The sequence below is a fragment of the Lotus japonicus genome, chromosome 1 (assembly GCF_012489685.1).
Source record: "Lotus japonicus ecotype B-129 chromosome 1, LjGifu_v1.2".
NCBI classification, from domain to species: Eukaryota; Viridiplantae; Streptophyta; class Magnoliopsida; order Fabales; family Fabaceae; genus Lotus; species Lotus japonicus.
Window position 1 is genome coordinate 42466988 of NC_080041.1, and position 17737 is coordinate 42484724.

Sequence of the window (17737 nt, forward strand, 5' to 3'; positions counted from 1 at the left end):
AATTGGTAAAATATCTTTATACTAATTCAGAAGCTCATATTGTTGAATTATATGATGCAGATTAAATGGATATGTCCAACTGCTCCTACCCAGCCAATATCTTTATTTGGTGGCTTTCCTTCTACTGCTTGTAAGTTTGATTGTTTTGTAGGATCTGATTACGGCTATCAACATCAGGCATCTAAGGTTTACATATCATAAACTGGTGATGTGCTGCCACACAAAGTTACTCCATAATCACATCTTTTTGATAGTAGAATCTAGCATTCTTTCTATGTTTCATATAATTCATAGAGTACTGAATTGCATTCATTGACAGGGGTAACTCTTTGGGGTTTAAATCTAAAAATAAATTGGTCTTGATAAATTTCATAACTTCCAATTTAATGTCTTTCAGGGTTTGATGTGGGAGACCTGTCAGAAGATGCTCCTGATGATCTAGAAGGTTTGGATGCTTCAGCTGCACATGTTGCAAATTTGTTGTCCACAGAACCTGCAGACAGTAGGTTTCTCTTGCAAATTTTTGATCCATTTCTTCGTACTTATAGCTTCCTTTGATATTATTTTTTTAACTTATAGTAGTTTGTTCTGTCGATGCCATGTTTTCTGACCGAATAGTTAATAATTTTTTTGATGCTTAGTTATCATAGACCTTAAAACTTAGTGATTGTAAACCAGCACAATTGTACCATATTCAAGTCTTTAATTGCTCAGGAAATTAAACAAGCCTGATCTTTGTATACTTTAAGTAATCAAATGATTACTGGTGAACTTGTTTACCAAAAGACAGAATAGACTAAAGAAATTAGAATATATATATATATATATATATACACACATACATATATATATAATGAGAAGTAAAAGGGGGAAAGGGATGTGAATTTTGCATCCTTCGTTTAGATTTTTTTTTCGATAAGCAATGAATTATATTAACAAGAAGGGGTACTTCAACCCAATACATGTATACATGAAAAAAAACAAGAGCCAAAAGAACAACTTTAGCTCCTCATACTGCAACTAGTAACACAACACCTCCATGGAGAAAAGACACTAGAAATATTGCCTCATTAAAACTATACTAGGAAAGACCCCCTTGGGATAAAAACCTAGAAAAGGAAAAAGAGTACAAATTTCTAATGCCTTAAAATAAGCCACCAAGGAGAGATAAAACACTAAAGAAAGATACTGTATCATCCTGCCATGTAATGACATCAACCAAAACCCCTTCTATGAACAAGTTTACCCACTGCAATTCCATCAGACTTTGAGCAAAGTACCCTCTCAAACCTTCTTCAAACCAAATAGAAGCCCTCTGCACCTTGAAATGAAATAGTGATACTAAGACATGCTAGATAAAAAATTTCATCTTCAATATCATTATATCAGTAGAGACCCCTCCACACATAAGAATACCAGACCAACCAAATAACCTCATCCACAACCTGCAGCATAAAAGAATTCCTCTGCAGCAAAGCTAATCCTCACAAGGACTAAAGACAAATAAGGGGTTCATTATACCACTCTGATAGAGACCAAGAATTAGAGTGGGCTTATTATTAGTGGGCTTATAGCCTATAAATAAGGGATTGCTAGGAGAGTTTAGGGATCTTTTGGGATCATTTAGGAATTTGGGACTTGGGAGAGAGCAGAGCCTCTCGAATGCTCTGAAACTTTGTACATTTTCTCTAATTCCTATTTGGGAATTAGGGTTCATATTCCACAATATCATAGTTTCTATCTTCTTCTTGGCTGGGTTCTAACAATGGTATCAGAGCACCGATCTAGGTGCTGTGGTAGCCAGATGTTCCCCAGATTCGATGGAAGAGAGGCTTGGGGGTGGCTCGTCCGTGTGGAGCAGTATTGTGAGGACAGGGGAATATCAGAAGAGAAGAAATTCTCAGAGGCGAAGAGGTCTTTGAGGCGAGATGCTTACAACTGGTGGTGTTCCTGGAAAAGACAAAATCAGAGGGCAAGGTGGTGGGATTTTGTGATGGCATTGTTGAGAGATTCGAACCAGAAGCAGATCTGTACCTGCCAGAACCAGATTTGATTGAAGCCAAAACAGAGGCGAATTCAGTGTTGTTAGCGCCATCAGAGATTGAGCTACCACCACTAGAGAATTCTGAGAAGGAGCAACCTACAGCGGGATCGGTGCAGAGAGAAGAGGAGGCTGTAATGACGGTGAAATCGGAGTTCGCAGCGGCAGAGCACGTTGGAGCAGTGGCGGAGGAGTCACCGAAGCCAACGAAGGTTTCGATTCTTGCGGCCGGTGGCTTGTCAGTCTCGCAAGCAGAGCGTGTGGAGAACGACGTTTTTCCCAAAATCATCGAACAGAAACCACTCTACTTAACTTCTTGCTCATCGGAGTTCACCAGTCCGTCGGAGACTGAATCGCCAGGTCATGTTGGCAGTGGTTCACGCTTCTTCCTCCGCGATTATCGCAAATCGGATGCCAATCGACCACCGGCGAAACCACCAGATCTGGTCTGCACGGTGGATGAGTGTCAGTTTCGTCGTTCTTGTAGATCTCATTGCTCACGGTGGCTGAACGTTTGCACGCCGTCCACCGCCGTAACCGCAATATCTGGTGGTTCCGCCGGCGGCCGTATGGCGGTGTCCGGCGTGGAAAAGAGAAGTAATTCCCAAATAGGAATTAGAGAAAATGTACAAAGTTGCAGAGCATTCGAGAGGCTCTGCTCTCTCCCAAGTCCCAAATTCCTAAATGATCCCTAAACTCTCCTAGCAATCCCTTATTTATAGGCTATAAGCCCACTAACACTAAGCCCACTAACAATAAGCCCCCTCTAATTCTAGGTCTCTATCATCATTTCCCCCCTAAACATCCACCTTGTCCTCAAGGTGGGAAAAAAGAGAACAAAAAGACCAACAATTGTAACCAGTTGGGCCAGGCCCAATACAACCAGTGTTGTTAAATAGCGGTTATAGCGCCGCTATGCCGCTATAACGTAGCGGAAATTCGCCGTGCCGCAATCGCGACGCCGCGACGTAGCGGCAAACGCGATAAACGCAATAGCGCCGCAAAACTGAATAGCGCCGCGACGGGCAAAGCGAAAATAGCGGTGGAAGAGAAGATCACGTGTGATTTTAGGACTTTTTTTCAAAAAGGCACCGCTTGGGAGGTGGGAATCAGCCACCGACTGAATTAATTGTACCCAATTAATGGAAGAAAAGTTTTATAACTTAAAATCTTCACTCTATAAGAGCCTCAAAACCTTTCAAGTTTTCCCTTCTCTCTTCCTCCTTCTACATCAAGCTTCTGGCCCTCATCTCTGGCAACCCCAATAGCTTTTCTGATGACTTTTCCGGTGAGTTTCTGGCTCCCATCTCTTCACTCTGCCATGCTCTGTTTTTTTTTTTTTTTTTTTTTTATTTCTTTCTTTTTCTTTTACGTACTCTTCTGTTTTTTGTTTTTAGCCTCTGTTTACTTTTTTCATACCCTGTTTTCTTTACTTTTCTTTTTCCCTTCCTTCTTTCTGCACATTTTCAGACTCCCTTTTTCTTTTTTTTTCACACTCTGTTTTCTGTTTTTTTCCGTCCTGTTTTGTTTCTAATATCTGTTCTTCCTTTTTCTCCTCTCCCATCATGATCTGTTCTGTTTTTCTTCTTCCACTGTGAATGTGAACCTATGTTTCTAATATTTGTTCTTTCTTCACATCATCTTTTGTTTATTTTTGCCATTACATACAATGTTTTTTTATTTTCTGTTTTTTTCCCCCTGTTTTGTTTCTAAAATTTGTTCTATTATGATCATTTTATGCATTTCATTAGATGTCTTAATTTTATTTATTTTTTGCAACTGTTTTTTACTAGCACAAACAGCACAACAAGCTGTTTTTCTATAATTTTTTTTTACTTATTTTAACCGCTATGCGGATACCGCTATTTGCCCGCGACGCTATCCGCTAAATGAAATAGCGGATTTTGGCCTCGCCGCGATATTCCGCGATCGCGATTTGACAACACTGAATACAACACAAACCAAAAATAAAAATCAAAACAGAATGCTTTTCTCTCCTCTTGGGCTCGTTCCTTCTGTAGCATTATGGGCTTTGGCCTTGTGGTCAAACTTTGACCCAATTCTAAAAAATCTAGCTGAGCCAGCCTTGCTCTGCTTCGTATGAACGCATGTGCGTGTGAAGACAACTGAAAAATCACACCCAAACAACGATGACAGAAACTAGCGTCCACCGCCGTAACTGGAAAGTCTGGTGGCTTCGCCGGCGGCTGCAAGGCAGTTTCCGGTTGGCAAACCATCGAGCTTCCATCCTCTGTTGCGTACAAACCCATGTATAGATGAGCACTACGTGAACCCAAACACAACCATTCATTCAAAAAAACATAGCTTCTACTTCTAATTTATCATGAGACTGTATTGACAATTCAAGAAGTCCACCACCATAATCAGGTGGATCATATAAATCTCCATTATTATTCTGATTCCAGCAACTTTGTCACTCCTTTTATCATTCATAGATAAACGTCAAAGGTTGAAATGCATGAAAGTTGAATCCTCAGGCCTTTTAGGATCCATTTTTGTTTCTCTTCAAGGAATAAATAAAGAAGTTTGTATTCCAATGACATTTGCAATATGATAAACAGTGCTGCTAAACTATTGAAGGTCTATCCGAAACGTATTGAACTATATATTTTAAGAAACATAAAAAATTAAAGGATACTCCTTGGGTATGTATTTTGGAGTATCATATGCGTATTGGAATCAGATATGGATAAGATACTGATTCTTTAAAAAAATTGGACTATATGGCTTCATAAGTGTACATCCTCATTTTTGGGTGCTGATGGAGGGCAGTGAATTATTATTTGATTTTACATAACTATGATACTGTTTTTATTTATCTCGCATGTGTAATGGTTCTGGTTTAAGACATGATTTTTTTTTCTTATATTGATTTCAACTCTTTGAGAAGGCTTTGGTTCATGTTGTTATATATTGATTTCAACTCTAATATTCATGTGGTAGTTAAGCTTGGTGTTGGAGGATTTAGCATGGGAGCAGCTACTGCTCTTTACTCTGCATCCTGCTTTACTTCTGGAAAATATGGGAATGGCAATCCTTATCCGGCCAACTTAAGTGCAGCGGTTGGTTTAAGTGGCTGGCTTCCATGTGCAAAGTCTGTCCTAATTCCACTCTAACTCATGTTAGTTTGATTCAGCCACCCAGTCCTTTTATTTATACTTTTATTTAATGAAACTGCTATATTCTTGTTTAGGACCTTGAGTAACAAGTTACAAGGGTTAGATGAAGCCACAAGGCGTGCTCAGTCCTTGCCCATTTTAATGTGTCATGGAAAAGGTAATCCCAAATGTTTGTTCGTAGGGAAAGTAGCCACCTTATAGTGACATGTTAGGATATATGTATGTGTCTGTGTGTGTGTGTGTCGATCAAGTTTCACTAGTCTAACACTTTAGAACCCTCCTCTCATATGGTTCATGTGTTTAACCACCTATAATTTGTGCAATTTTGTATGTCACTCGTCCAAAATGTGCAGATTAAATTACTCTTCCTCCCCATGTTCGGCATGCTCTTAGACTGTCAGCAGTATTATGTCTTCCTCTCCTAGTCCCTTTTATACATCAGTAGGTATATTATCTGGTCCAATTGCTTTCCATGATGCACAATCTTCAATGCTTTTTTTATCTTAGACTCCTAACTTCTTCCATAGAAAGAGTCATTTGATCCTCATTTTGATGTCAAGTCTATCTGAATTCAATAAAAACTTGTTCTTTATTAAATAGTTTATGAAAATAACTCTTCTAACTTTCTTGACTCTCCATTCTTATTATATTGCAGTTCACTTTATTCAAGTCTCGTGTTTTTCTTTTCCTTCTTTAGCAAGTTTGTAGAGACTTTGTTTTCAAACTTTGGTATCTATGAATTGGTATAATCCATCTGTAGAGAATGAGTAGTATTGTTCTGTTATACTGTTATGATAGATTAGGATGTTGTTATGGTTGATTAGGACTGTTCTGTACTAGGGCAAGCTTATGTAAGAGAAAGACAAAAAGTAAACCCTAGCAGAGCACTAAAATAGCAAAACTACCATAAAAGGAATATTCTCATTAATGCTGAAAAAGTTGGTCTCGTACAAGTGGATGACCTCCCCTTTTATAGAGGGGGTGGTCATGATATGGATCTTTCCTATATTTGGGCCTGACAATCAGGGCCCAAATCCCCGTACACATAAGACAAATCCAAAGGAATCTTCCAGCTGGCTTGTGGGTCCATCACCTAAGGGAGGGCAATGAAGCTCGTCATGTTGCCTTTCCCGCCTTGGCTATCGTCAATGGTTTATTGTTCATTTTGGGCGGGACATAATCTTCTTTATGTCCCGCCCAGTCCACATGCCCCCAAGACATGAGACTCGAGTAAAGAGTTGAAATGTCTTCATCATGTTACCTAGTAGTTCGCCTCTATTGTTTATTCGTTCATCGCCATTTTACCTTCGTTGTTACATCGCCATTTTCACACTTCGCCACCTTTGTTGCCGTTTCAAAGATATGTCGCCATTAATCATAACCGTCAACCACGTCTTTTCAACTGACGCACGTATCCTTATTTTCCGGGATTTCGTCATCATTTGTTATAAATGCAATCTTCAGTTGCGCGTCTCGAGGAGTAATGTCTTTTCGCTTCCTAACTTTTCGAATTTCAAATCCCACGATCCCACGATCTTCCCCCACTCATTCTCTCTCTTCCTTTCTCTCTATAAAATCCCCTTTTCACTTTTCATTTTTCACTTTTCTAAAACTTTTGCTCTGAAAACCCTTTTCACCGCAGCTTTCATTCTCTTCTTTGAACTCCGGTGAACCTTTTCTTCCTCCGGCCGTCGTCATTGCGCGGTGCTCCCCTATCGCCGACGTTCTCCTTTCTCAAATTCACGTTTCTCCCTCTGGTTAGTTTTTCTCTTTCTTGAGACTCTTCGTTTACTTCTTTTTTCTCTGACTCTGTTCATCTTCTTTCTTCTTTTAACTCTGTTCATCTTCTTTTTACTTTTAACTCTGTTCATCTTCTTTTTATGAAACTGCCTCGCATGTCTTTACCAAACGCTAGCCTTTCTTCCCTAGAACTTTCTTCACCCTCCACGGAGGAGGAAGTTGTCGCCCCCTCTATAATTGAAATTCATTCCTCGCCTTCTACCCATGATGATTCCGGTCCCGCCGGCTCTGTAGACTCAATTCTCTCCTCTAATGGAGATTTGTCTTCACCTGAATGGCGCTCTGACGTGCATTTAGTTGAAGATAAATGTCTGTTGCATTCTATCTGGAGCAGCGTTGGGAGCATTAGTTCGCTTCGAATTTCTGCTCAAGGGTTCACGAAGATAGATCCCGCCACCTCGAATAATGAAGATCATCTGTTGAATGTCCTCCCATGTGGCGAAGATGACTGTGTTCTGTTGCGTAAAGAACCAGACGATGGATCGCCCGATTTTTTCTTTGTTTATGGCTATTTCTTCTTAGATTTAAACATTAAACTTCCTTTCTCGCCGTTTATATGTCACGTTCTTTCTTTTCTGAATGTGGCGCCTTGCCAACTCCAGCCCAACGCCTGGGGTTTCCTCCGCTGCTTTGAAATTCTTTGTGAACACTTGAGTTTCACTCCAACCTATCCCTTGTTCTTCCTTTTCTATAAATCAGTCACCACTAAACCTACTTCTGTGAAATGGGTTCCACTATTAGCCCGTAAGAACATGAGTCGGTTTACCGCCCTTAAAAGCCATTACAAAGTATGGCAGAAGAAATACTTTAAAGTTGTGGAGTCGCCCGAAATAAAGAACTTGTTCCGAGATTCTGACAATAACCCCCTCTTCCCTTTTTACTGGACAAAGAACCCTCGCCGAAAAATATCTGTTTCATACGACGCCTTGGATGAATCTGAACAAGGCGTCGCCGATTACCTCCGCACACTACCAGTAATTTCCGGTCACGACTTGATTGAGGCGTCGAAATCCGGCACTTTAAATCAATTTTTTAGTAAGTTTATAATCTTTGTACGTAACTTCTTTTTCTTTTTGTTCATGTATCTCGTCTAATTGATGTTTTCCGTACAGCTACGATGGGAAAAGGCAAGGTTGACGCGAACCCACTCAAGATGAAGGAGTACCTCGCCCAGTCTGCTGCGGCGGCGAAAAAGAGGGCCGCCGAAGCTGAGCAGAAGAAGAAGAATGAAGGTACCTCGGGTTCTGACAACGTCAGGGACCCTAAACGTCAAAAAACTTCAGGTGCTGCTGGTGGTAAGCCTCTCCACCAATCAACTCTTGATTCAAAAAGTCGTCCCGCTGAGAAAAAGAAGGGACATGACAATGTCCCGCCCCCTCAACAAGATTCAAGCACGCTGATCAACCGCCCATCAACTCCATTTGGCCAGGCTGGGCCTAGTTCAGCCATTGGTGGCGAAGCTCCTCCCCCCTTGCTGAGCTTGTCGGATCCTCACTTTAATGGGCTGGAATTCATGACCCGTACTTTTGACAACCGGATACACAAGGACATTTCCGGTCAGGGTCCCCCCAACATTGCTTCCATGGCGATCCATCACGCGCTGTCTGCCGCCAGTACTGTGGCGGGAATGGCTCAGTGTGTGAAAGAGTTGATCTCAGCCAAAAACCGTTTTGAGAAGAAGGCAGCTGATTACAAGACAGCCTATGAACGGGCTAAAACTGATGCTGAGACCGCCAACAACAAGCTGAAATCTGCTGAGGAGAAGTGTGCTAAATTAACTGAAGACTTGGCTGCTTCGGACCTGCTTCTTCAAAAGACCAAGTCTCTTAAAGAAGCCATAAATGACAAGCACACTGCCATTCAAGCCAAATATCAAAAGTTGGAGAAGAAACATGATCGCCTGAATGCTTCCATCCTAGGGCGTGCTTCTCTCCAATATGCTCAAGGCTTTCTGGCGGCCAAAGAGCAGATCAGTGTAGTTGAGCCGGGCTTTGATCTTTCCCGCATTGGGTGGCTGAAGGAGATCAAGGATGGTCAAGTAGTTGGTGATGATGACATTAGCCTCGATCTCCTTCCCCAATTCAATGATGAGAGTGAGCCTGAAGAAGATGGCGAGGATGGGAATGAGCAGCACAGGAATGAGGATCAAGGGAAGGAAGATCCTCAAGCTGGGACAAGCCAGGGCAACAACGCCAACCACGAGAACCTGGCTTGAATTTGTTTTTATTTTATGAAGTTGAAATTTTTCTTTGGGCATTGCCCTGTTTTATTTTCATTCCAAATCATGTATGGGCATCGCCCCCTTTTTTCTACTTTAAATGGATATCATCTTAAGTTCATTCGTTGTTTTTAGTTGTTCCCAACTTTCGTTGTTATATACCTTAGCCGATTTTTCGACGAGGCTTGGTTTCTAGTGGCCACTAGAATTGCCAAGGCTTTTAACTTTTGAAGGCGATACTTTCTTATTCCGAAAGGTTTACTCGCGGTATTGCATACCTTGATACGATTTGCATTGCATGAACTCGTAATAAAAATTCAAAACATATATGATTCTGTTGAAATGATCTTTTCATTAATTTTCTTTCGTATGGGAACAATTGTCCCTTCATTACAATTGTCGCCTCATTAAAAACCTTTCCAAAGAAAGGGAAAAAGAGTGCGACTTCGTTCACATTTGTTGTTTCTACTAACTAAAATACTGCTTTAGATGAGAGGCGTTCCATGTTCGTGGAACCTTTTGACCGCTTAGTTGTTCTAACTTATAAGCTCCTCCTCCAACATCGCCAATAATCCTGTAAGGCCCGCCCCAGTTGGGTGAGAGTTTGTTGTGTTTATCGGGCATTGTATTTTTTCGGAGCACTAAGTCTCCTACCCTCATTTTTCTTGGCACCACTTTTGTTGAGAATTTTCTTGCCACCTTCACTTTTCCCGCCTCATTTCTTATGTGGGCCTCTCGTTGTTCCTCGGGCAGCATAATTAGATTTGCTATTAAGTTTTCTCCGTTGTCATTTTCATTAAACCGAGCCACTCGCCAATTTTGGTTTTCAATTTCCACTGGGAGCATGGCGTCAGTTCCATAAGTTAGACGATACGGGGTTTCCTTTGTGCTTGACTGCTCCGTGGTGTTGTATGCCCAAAGAACGCCTGGTAGTTCCTCCGCCCAAAGCCCTTTTGCCTCATCCAGTTTCTTCTTTAAACCCTTCAGGATAACTTTGTTAGCCGATTCAGCCTGCCCATTGGTCTGTGGATGTTCTACAGAGGCAAATCGCATCTCGATTCCCATTTCTGTACAAAATTCTCGGGTAACACTACTTGTGAATTGTGTTCCGTTGTCCATTACTAATGCCCTGGGAACCCCAAATCTACAAATAATCCTTCGCCACAAGAAGCTCCTGACCTTAGCGGCCGTGATAGTTGCTACTGCCTCAGCCTCTATCCACTTAGTGAAGTAATCAACCGCCACGATGATGTACTTCATTTGTGCCTTCGCCACAGGGAATGGTCCTAAGATATCGGTCCCCCACATGGCGAACGGCCAAGGCGCCATCATGGTTGTTAATTCTTCTGGTGGAGCCTTGTGTAGGTCAGAAAAGACTTGACATTTTTCACATTTCTTAACATACTCCAAACAATCCTTCTTCATCGTTGGCCAATAGAATCCTGCTCTTATCACCTTAACTGCCAAGGATCGCCCGCCAATATGACTAGAACACACGCCTTCGTGGACTTCCGCCATTATTCCGAGGGCGTCCTTGATATCGACACATTTGAGCATAGGAGACATGATTCCTCGCCGATACAACTCTCCACCCACCAGTGTGTAAAAACTGGCTTCCCTTCGTTTTGCTCTCGTGTTCAAATCATCCTCCTTTGGTGGGTTCTCTAAGAAGGTTTTAATCGATTCCATCCAAGATACCTCGCCCTCACTGACTGACTTTACAGCTTTCAACTTTATTTCTACCAAATCAATGCTCGGGCGAGGCAGAGTTTCTTGAATGACTGTCTGGTAGTTGCCCAATTTCCCTGTGCTTGCCAACTTTGCCAACACATCAGCCCTCTCATTTTGTCCCCTCGGGACATGTTCTATTTTGATTTCTTTGACCTCCATCATCAATCTGCGCACCACTTCCAAATATTTGGACAGTTGCGGATCCTTCACCTGGTACTCACCTTTCACTTGTTTAACCACTAACTGCGAATCTCCTTTGATAAATAACTTCTGGACTCCCAACTCAATGGCCAACCTTAAGCCGGCAATCAGAGCCTCGTACTCAGATTGATTATTGCTCGCCTTGAACTCGAACTTGAGAGACTGTTCAATGATCATTTTATCTGGACTTTCGATTGTTATTCCCGCCCCACTTCCAGTGTTATTAGAGGATCCATCCACAGACAGGACCCATTCTCCTTGAGTCTTCTCTCCTTCAGTGGGTGTTAATTCCGCCACGAAGTCAATTAAACTCTGGACTGTGACTTGGCCCCTTGGCTCATATTGTAAGTCATACTCTGACAGCTCAACCGACCAGCTAACCAATCGCCCTGATAAATCAGGCTTCTGAAGTACTTGCCTTAAGGGAACATCAGTTTTAATTTTGACTTGGAAACTTTGGAAGTAAGGTCTGAGGCGCCTTGCAGTTTTCAGAATCGCCAAAGCCGCCTTTTCAATTTTTTGGTACCGCAATTCTGCCCCCTGTAAAGTATGGCTCACGAAATATATAACTTTCTGCTTTTTTCCTTCTTCCTGGAGCAAAACCGTACTTACCGCCTTGTCAGTAACCGCCAAATAGAGCACTAATGGTACGCCTGGTGTTGGCTTGGAGAGTACCGGTAATGTGGCCAATGTTTCTTTCAATTTGGTAAAAGCTTGTTCGCATTCCTCTGTCCACTGAAACTTTGAATTCTTTTTTAAACATGTGAAGAACGGGGCCGCTTTGTCACCCGCCATTGGCAAGAAACGTGACAAGGCGGCCATTCGCCCTGTCAAACGCTGAACCTCCTTTATACTTGTTGGGCTTTTCATTTCCAAGATCGCCCTTCCCTTATCTGGGTTTACTTCTATTCCTCTTGATGTTAACATAAATCCCAAGAATTTTCCTCCCTGGATCCCAAAAGAACACTTCTCAGGGTTTAACTTCATTTGATATGTTCTTAACTGATCAAACGCTTCTTTAAGGTCGCCGCCATGATCACTAGCCCTGGCGGATTTTACAATCATGTCATCCACATACACCTCCATATTCCTGCCTACTTGCTTTGAAAAAATTTTGTCCATGAGCCGTTGGTACGTAGCTCCTGCATTCTTCAAACCAAAAGGCATTGTCTTGTAACAATAGTTCGCCTGATTGGTCATGAATGCTGTACTTTCCTCATCCGAGGGATGCATCATAATCTGATTATAGCCCGAATAAGCGTCCATGAGACTTAAAAGTTCATTCCCTGAAGCTCCATCCACAAGCTTGTCAACATTGGGAAGTGGGTACGAATCTTTGGGACACACTTTGTTCAGGCTCGTGTAGTCCGTGCACATTCGCCATTTCCCATTGGCCTTCTTGACCATTACAACATTGGCGAGCCACGTTGGGTACTGTACCTCACGGATGAAGCGGGCCTTGATCAATTTTTCAGTCTCTACTTGTACAGCCTTGTTCTTTTCTTCACTCATTCTTCGCCTTGGTTGGATGACCGGGGTCGCCCCTGGTCGTATGGCTAGCTTGTGGGTGATCACCTTGGGATCAATCCCTGGTACATCATTGATGGTCCATGCGAAGAGATCTAGATTATCACCCAGAAGGGTGATTAGTCTGTCCTCTTGTTCTGTTGTCAACCCACTGCCAATCTTTAGAAACTTGTCCTTGACTTGCACCTGCTTGGTTTCTTCCAGCGGTTGTGGGCGAAAATCATCAGCATCATCTCTTGGGTCCAAGCTAAATCCTTCTTGTGGGAAGATTTCTGTAATTCGGTGGCTCTCCTTGGCGGCCTTCCGCCCATAGAGCGCCACGCTCCTCAAATAGCATTCCCTTGCTGCATTCTGGTCTACACGCAATATCCCGACCTTCCCGTTGCAGGCGGGATATTTAACAGTTAAATGAGCAGTTGAGATGACCGCGCAGACCTTATTGAGGGTGTCTCGCCCCAAGAGTACGTTGTAATTGGCTCTACACGCCAATACTAAGTACTTTACTTGAAACTTCTTGACAAACTCTCCTTCTCCAAAGGCAGTCGGAATTTCGACGTATCCCCGCACACTGACACGGTCTCCTGTGAATCCCACCAAAGTTCCCCTGTATGGTTTCAAATCTGATTCCTTTAGTCCCAGGCGATCAAAGGCGTCTCCATAGATGATGTCTGCCGAAGATCCCTGGTCTAAGAATACTTTCTTTGTCACATAATTGTTAACCCTAATTGTTACCACAATTGGATCGTTGTCATGGGGAATTACATGCGCAAAATCCTGAGGGGTGAATATAATAGGGGAATGATTCACCCAACACTCGCCTTCGTTCGACTCCTGTACTGAGTGTACTGCCGCTACGTAGCGTTTTCTAGCCTTACTTGAAATTGCACCACCGCCAAATCCTCCTGCAATAGATGAGCATTCCCCGGCAGGATCGCCCAACTCTTCAACTATCTCTTTACCTTTACCTTTGTCCCCTTGAGTGATTTTAGCTACCTCCGGCGCTGCTGTGTCTTTGACAAAGTTTGCCAAATGGCCAGCTTTAATCAAGCGATCAATTTCCCGCCTTAAATTCCAGCAATTATCTGTCGTATGCCCCAACGCTCTGTGGTACTCGCACCACCTATTGGTGTCCACGTTAGCTGGCGGCCGCCGTGGGGGTGGTGGGTACTGCACAACGTTGGTCTGTCCAACCGCCCTTAAAATGGTACTTAAGGGTGCATTCAACTTAGTAAGTGGGATTGGCGTTGGCGAAGCACCAGGCTGACCAGCTGTGGCAGCAGCGGGACCTTGTGAATTTCTGTGCCATGTATTTTGAAAGCCAGGTTTAGAGTTGTGGTATGGTCCCGGTCTTGGTACGCGGGGGGTTTGCGCTATCCTGGTTTCCTTCCCCGCCTTAGATTTGTCTTGTGAAACACCGCCAGATTGAGACTGCTTACGTCCTTCCTCTCTTTCTTGTTTCTTCTGGTCATCTTGCTCAATCAATATGAACTCTTGAACACGAGCGCGAAGATCCATCATATCCTTCGCCGGTCGCCTTGTTAAGTCTCTATTCAAATCTCCCGCCCGAAGGCCATTTTTGAATGACGCCAAACAGACATCTGGATTTTCATCCTCCAACTGCACCGCCATCTTGCTGAAGCGTGCCATGTAGGTTTTTAATTTCTCGCCTGGTTGCTGATGTATGCTGATAAGATCAAACATTGTTGCTTTTGTGGTTTTATTGGCGGAAAATTGAGTCAGAAACTTAGTGGACAGATCAGTGAAATTATCAATGGAGAAGGGCGGTTGTCGAATGAACCACTGCATCGCCATGCCCTTGAACGTGGAAGGCAATAATCGACATTTTACCGCATCCGACGCCCCGCCGATCACCATTTTAGTATTGAAGTATCTAAGATGCTCCATAGGATCAGATTCGCCCGAAAAGGCGTCTAATGCCATGGTTTGCAGGTGCTTTGGAATGTCCACCCTAGTGATGGCTGGAACAAAAGGTTGGAATTCAACTACATCCTCCGCCTCCAGGCGTTGTTCTTGCTTAAAATTCTGCCGCTGAGTAAGATACTCAACTTGGGCTTGCAACTGCTCGTTTTGGGACTGCACCTTCTGCAAGGTATCTAACATTTGTTGCAAAGCCGCAGGCGTGATACCTGTCACTGCCTCTTGCGCTCTCCGTGGAGCAGTTGTTTTAAGATCTTCCAAGTTCACGTAGTCAGGCGGCGTTGAACGCCGCCGAACACCTGGATCTGATTTAGCGATCAGATCTGAAGGTCTTCCCGGAGCTGCATTCACCAATGACGCCGGCGACGGCGCCACTGAGTGGACCCCCTCCGAGGAAGCTTCCTGCTCTCGGTCGTCCAGTACGGGACGGTTGTTGTTTCGTCCGCCGGCGCGACCGCCGTGTCGACCACCACCGCGCCGGCGATGATCGCGCCGACCTACGCCGTATGAACGAGTCTCCATGGCTCGCGATTCCTCCTTCTGTCACCGGAAGAGCTGAGTCTTCCCCACAGACGGCGCCAATGTTCTGTACTAGGGCAAGCTTATGTAAGAGAAAGACAAAAAGTAAACCCTAGCAGAGCACTAAAATAGCAAAACTACCATAAAAGGAATATTCTCATTAATGCTGAAAAAGTTGGTCTCGTACAAGTGGATGACCTCCCCTTTTATAGAGGGGGTGGTCATGATATGGATCTTTCCTATATTTGGGCCTGACAATCAGGGCCCAAATCCCCGTACACATAAGACAAATCCAAAGGAATCTTCCAGCTGGCTTGTGGGTCCATCACCTAAGGGAGGGCAATGAAGCTCGTCATGTTGCCTTTCCCGCCTTGGCTATCGTCAATGGTTTATTGTTCATTTTGGGCGGGACATAATCTTCTTTATGTCCCGCCCAGTCCAAGGACGATCTAGTTCTGTTATGGAAGATTATGATAAAAATTTATTGTTTGGATTTTATTGTTATAGTTGACTGGGAAACTTTGTCTATGAATGTCGTAGTTCTGATGTAGTTCTATTTTACGTGAATACAAATAAATTATTCAAACACTTCCAGTTTTAAGATGGTTCTGCTCTTGCTTTACTTAGGTCTTATTAGTTTCTGCTTAGCTACCTGTATTTGTTTCAGCTCTCAACTTTTTAACCCAAGGACCATATTTCTATACTCCCTTTCAACTTCAATAGTCTCCTGCTTGTTGTCTAATCACCACCAGGAATCTTTATCTTTTAGCCAAAATCCTTTGGATTCTGAATTTCGGACATTCCTAAGGAATAGGGGAGTGACAGTTATGGAGTGATAGAGGTTGTTATTGTTATAGTAGTTTATTGTAATAATAGCTAACTAACCTGAGGTGTGAATTGGTTGGTGAGTTAGTTAGGAAGATAGAAGAGTATAACAAAGGGGAAAGGTGTGACTCCGGCGACCACTGCCCGCTGACGTCTGGCCTGACTCCAGCGACCACTATGCCGCTTTCCTCTTCTAGTTGCACTGTGCTTAAGTTATGTTTCTTAGGACACTCGTCTTGCATGTCGATGTTTCATTAGGCTTAAATTTATGTTTACCTTATGAGTGGTATTTAGTTGCATGTTTTGTTCAAGACCTATGACCTATTATAAATATGTTATGAATTTTAAGTAATATTTAACTTATCTTAGTATTTATATGTATATATAAATTACATAAAAATTTCAGTATAGTGGCCTCTAAACGCTTCACCACTAGCACTTTTGGGGCCGGCTGCTATCTGAGATAGATAACTGAATCTTACACTTCGTCACTAATTTCTTTACGCACACATTTACAGCAATATGGGAACCCTTGTTTTTCACTACACCGGGGCAAAGAGGTAGTGGTTGTTTGTGAGTTAGTTTTTGGAGGTTTAAAGAGGGAAATGAAGTGGAGGCCATATTTTTATTTTCGAATTATTAGATTTTCATAAAAAAATTTATAATAAAAAGTTATTAGTACGTTGTGTTTATGCTAATTTATCATTTCATTTTATTTTTAAAAATCATCAAATTAGATCATATTTATTTGAAAATTGAAATATGCCCTCTACTTCCTTTCCCTCCAAAAACTAACTCACAAAGAAGCCCTTAGTTGCCATTGTTTGGTTGAATACTATTCACCATGCTAGCAGAAAATTTGCCATTATATATATTAGCCCAAGAGTACGTTACTGTAAATAATAGTTTCCGCTTTCATTACATCTATTGGTATTTAACTTGGACTTTCATGGACAGAATAACATTTATCATATTGTTTCAGGTGACGATGTGGTTCCCTATAAATTTGGGGAAAAATCATCAAAGTGCTTAAGTTCAACTGGATTTCAGGATGTAACTTTTAAATCATATACTGGGTAATACACACAAAAAATCGTCGTACAAGATTTTGTTCTAGTTTTAATAGAATCCTTAATCCATCACTCATTTTAATGTCTTGACTTTTCTTTTTGTTTCTACTTATAACAGGCTTGGCCACTACACAGTTCCGGAAGAGATGGATGAGCTTTGTGCTTGGCTAGCGTCAAAATTAGGCCTTGAGGGGAATTCTGCCTAGTTAGAAAGTAAATAAAGCAAAATTTCCGAAAGGATTTTTTCCTATTTTTGTCTATTGTAATATTTGCTTAGATTGTTCTGTTGATGATATGGATAATATTTGTAGAACCCATTTGTAAAACACTTTAAAGCCTGAAGGCATCTTTAAGGCAACTCACTATTTTGGAACAAAACAAAACTTGGAGGTTCAAAAGTGTGATGGAATGCAGCAAATATATCCTGTTGAGGTTTCCTCAATATTTTGTGTTTACTGGAGCTGCTGTCAGCTGGGTTTTAATTTTGTTAGATGATGGTCTTATTTAGTGTCCGTTTGAATTCACTTCAAAAGGACTTTGATTTTACCCTTCTCTATCTTTGAGTGTTTTGATGTTAACTTTTTTTTTTTAACTTCTTGGTTTGAACCTTTTGTAGGGAATTATATTTTTCTCTGGACGAAAATAATCCTAGTTGAAATTCAAAATTTTCAAAATGCTCCCTCCAAAATCGAGCATCTAAACTCTCCATAGCACTAGACAAGGCTTT

The 17737-nt window shown here is 42.2% G+C and overlaps 1 protein-coding gene across 1 annotated transcript in view; it reads left to right on the plus strand.

Moving 5' to 3' along the window:
* The window catches only part of LOC130714489 (uncharacterized), a 30135-nt gene extending 12670 nt beyond the window's left edge, over positions 1 to 17465 (plus strand). The window contains exons 5-10 of the mRNA XM_057564707.1: positions 61 to 130; positions 398 to 502; positions 5006 to 5156; positions 5256 to 5338; positions 16923 to 17016; positions 17129 to 17465. Coding sequence (XP_057420690.1) covers positions 61 to 130; positions 398 to 502; positions 5006 to 5156; positions 5256 to 5338; positions 16923 to 17016; positions 17129 to 17216 — 591 coding nt within the window. The 3' untranslated portion in view covers positions 17217 to 17465. The remainder of the gene's footprint in view (positions 1 to 60; positions 131 to 397; positions 503 to 5005; positions 5157 to 5255; positions 5339 to 16922; positions 17017 to 17128) is intronic.
* The last annotated feature ends 272 nt before the right edge of the window (positions 17466 to 17737 follow it).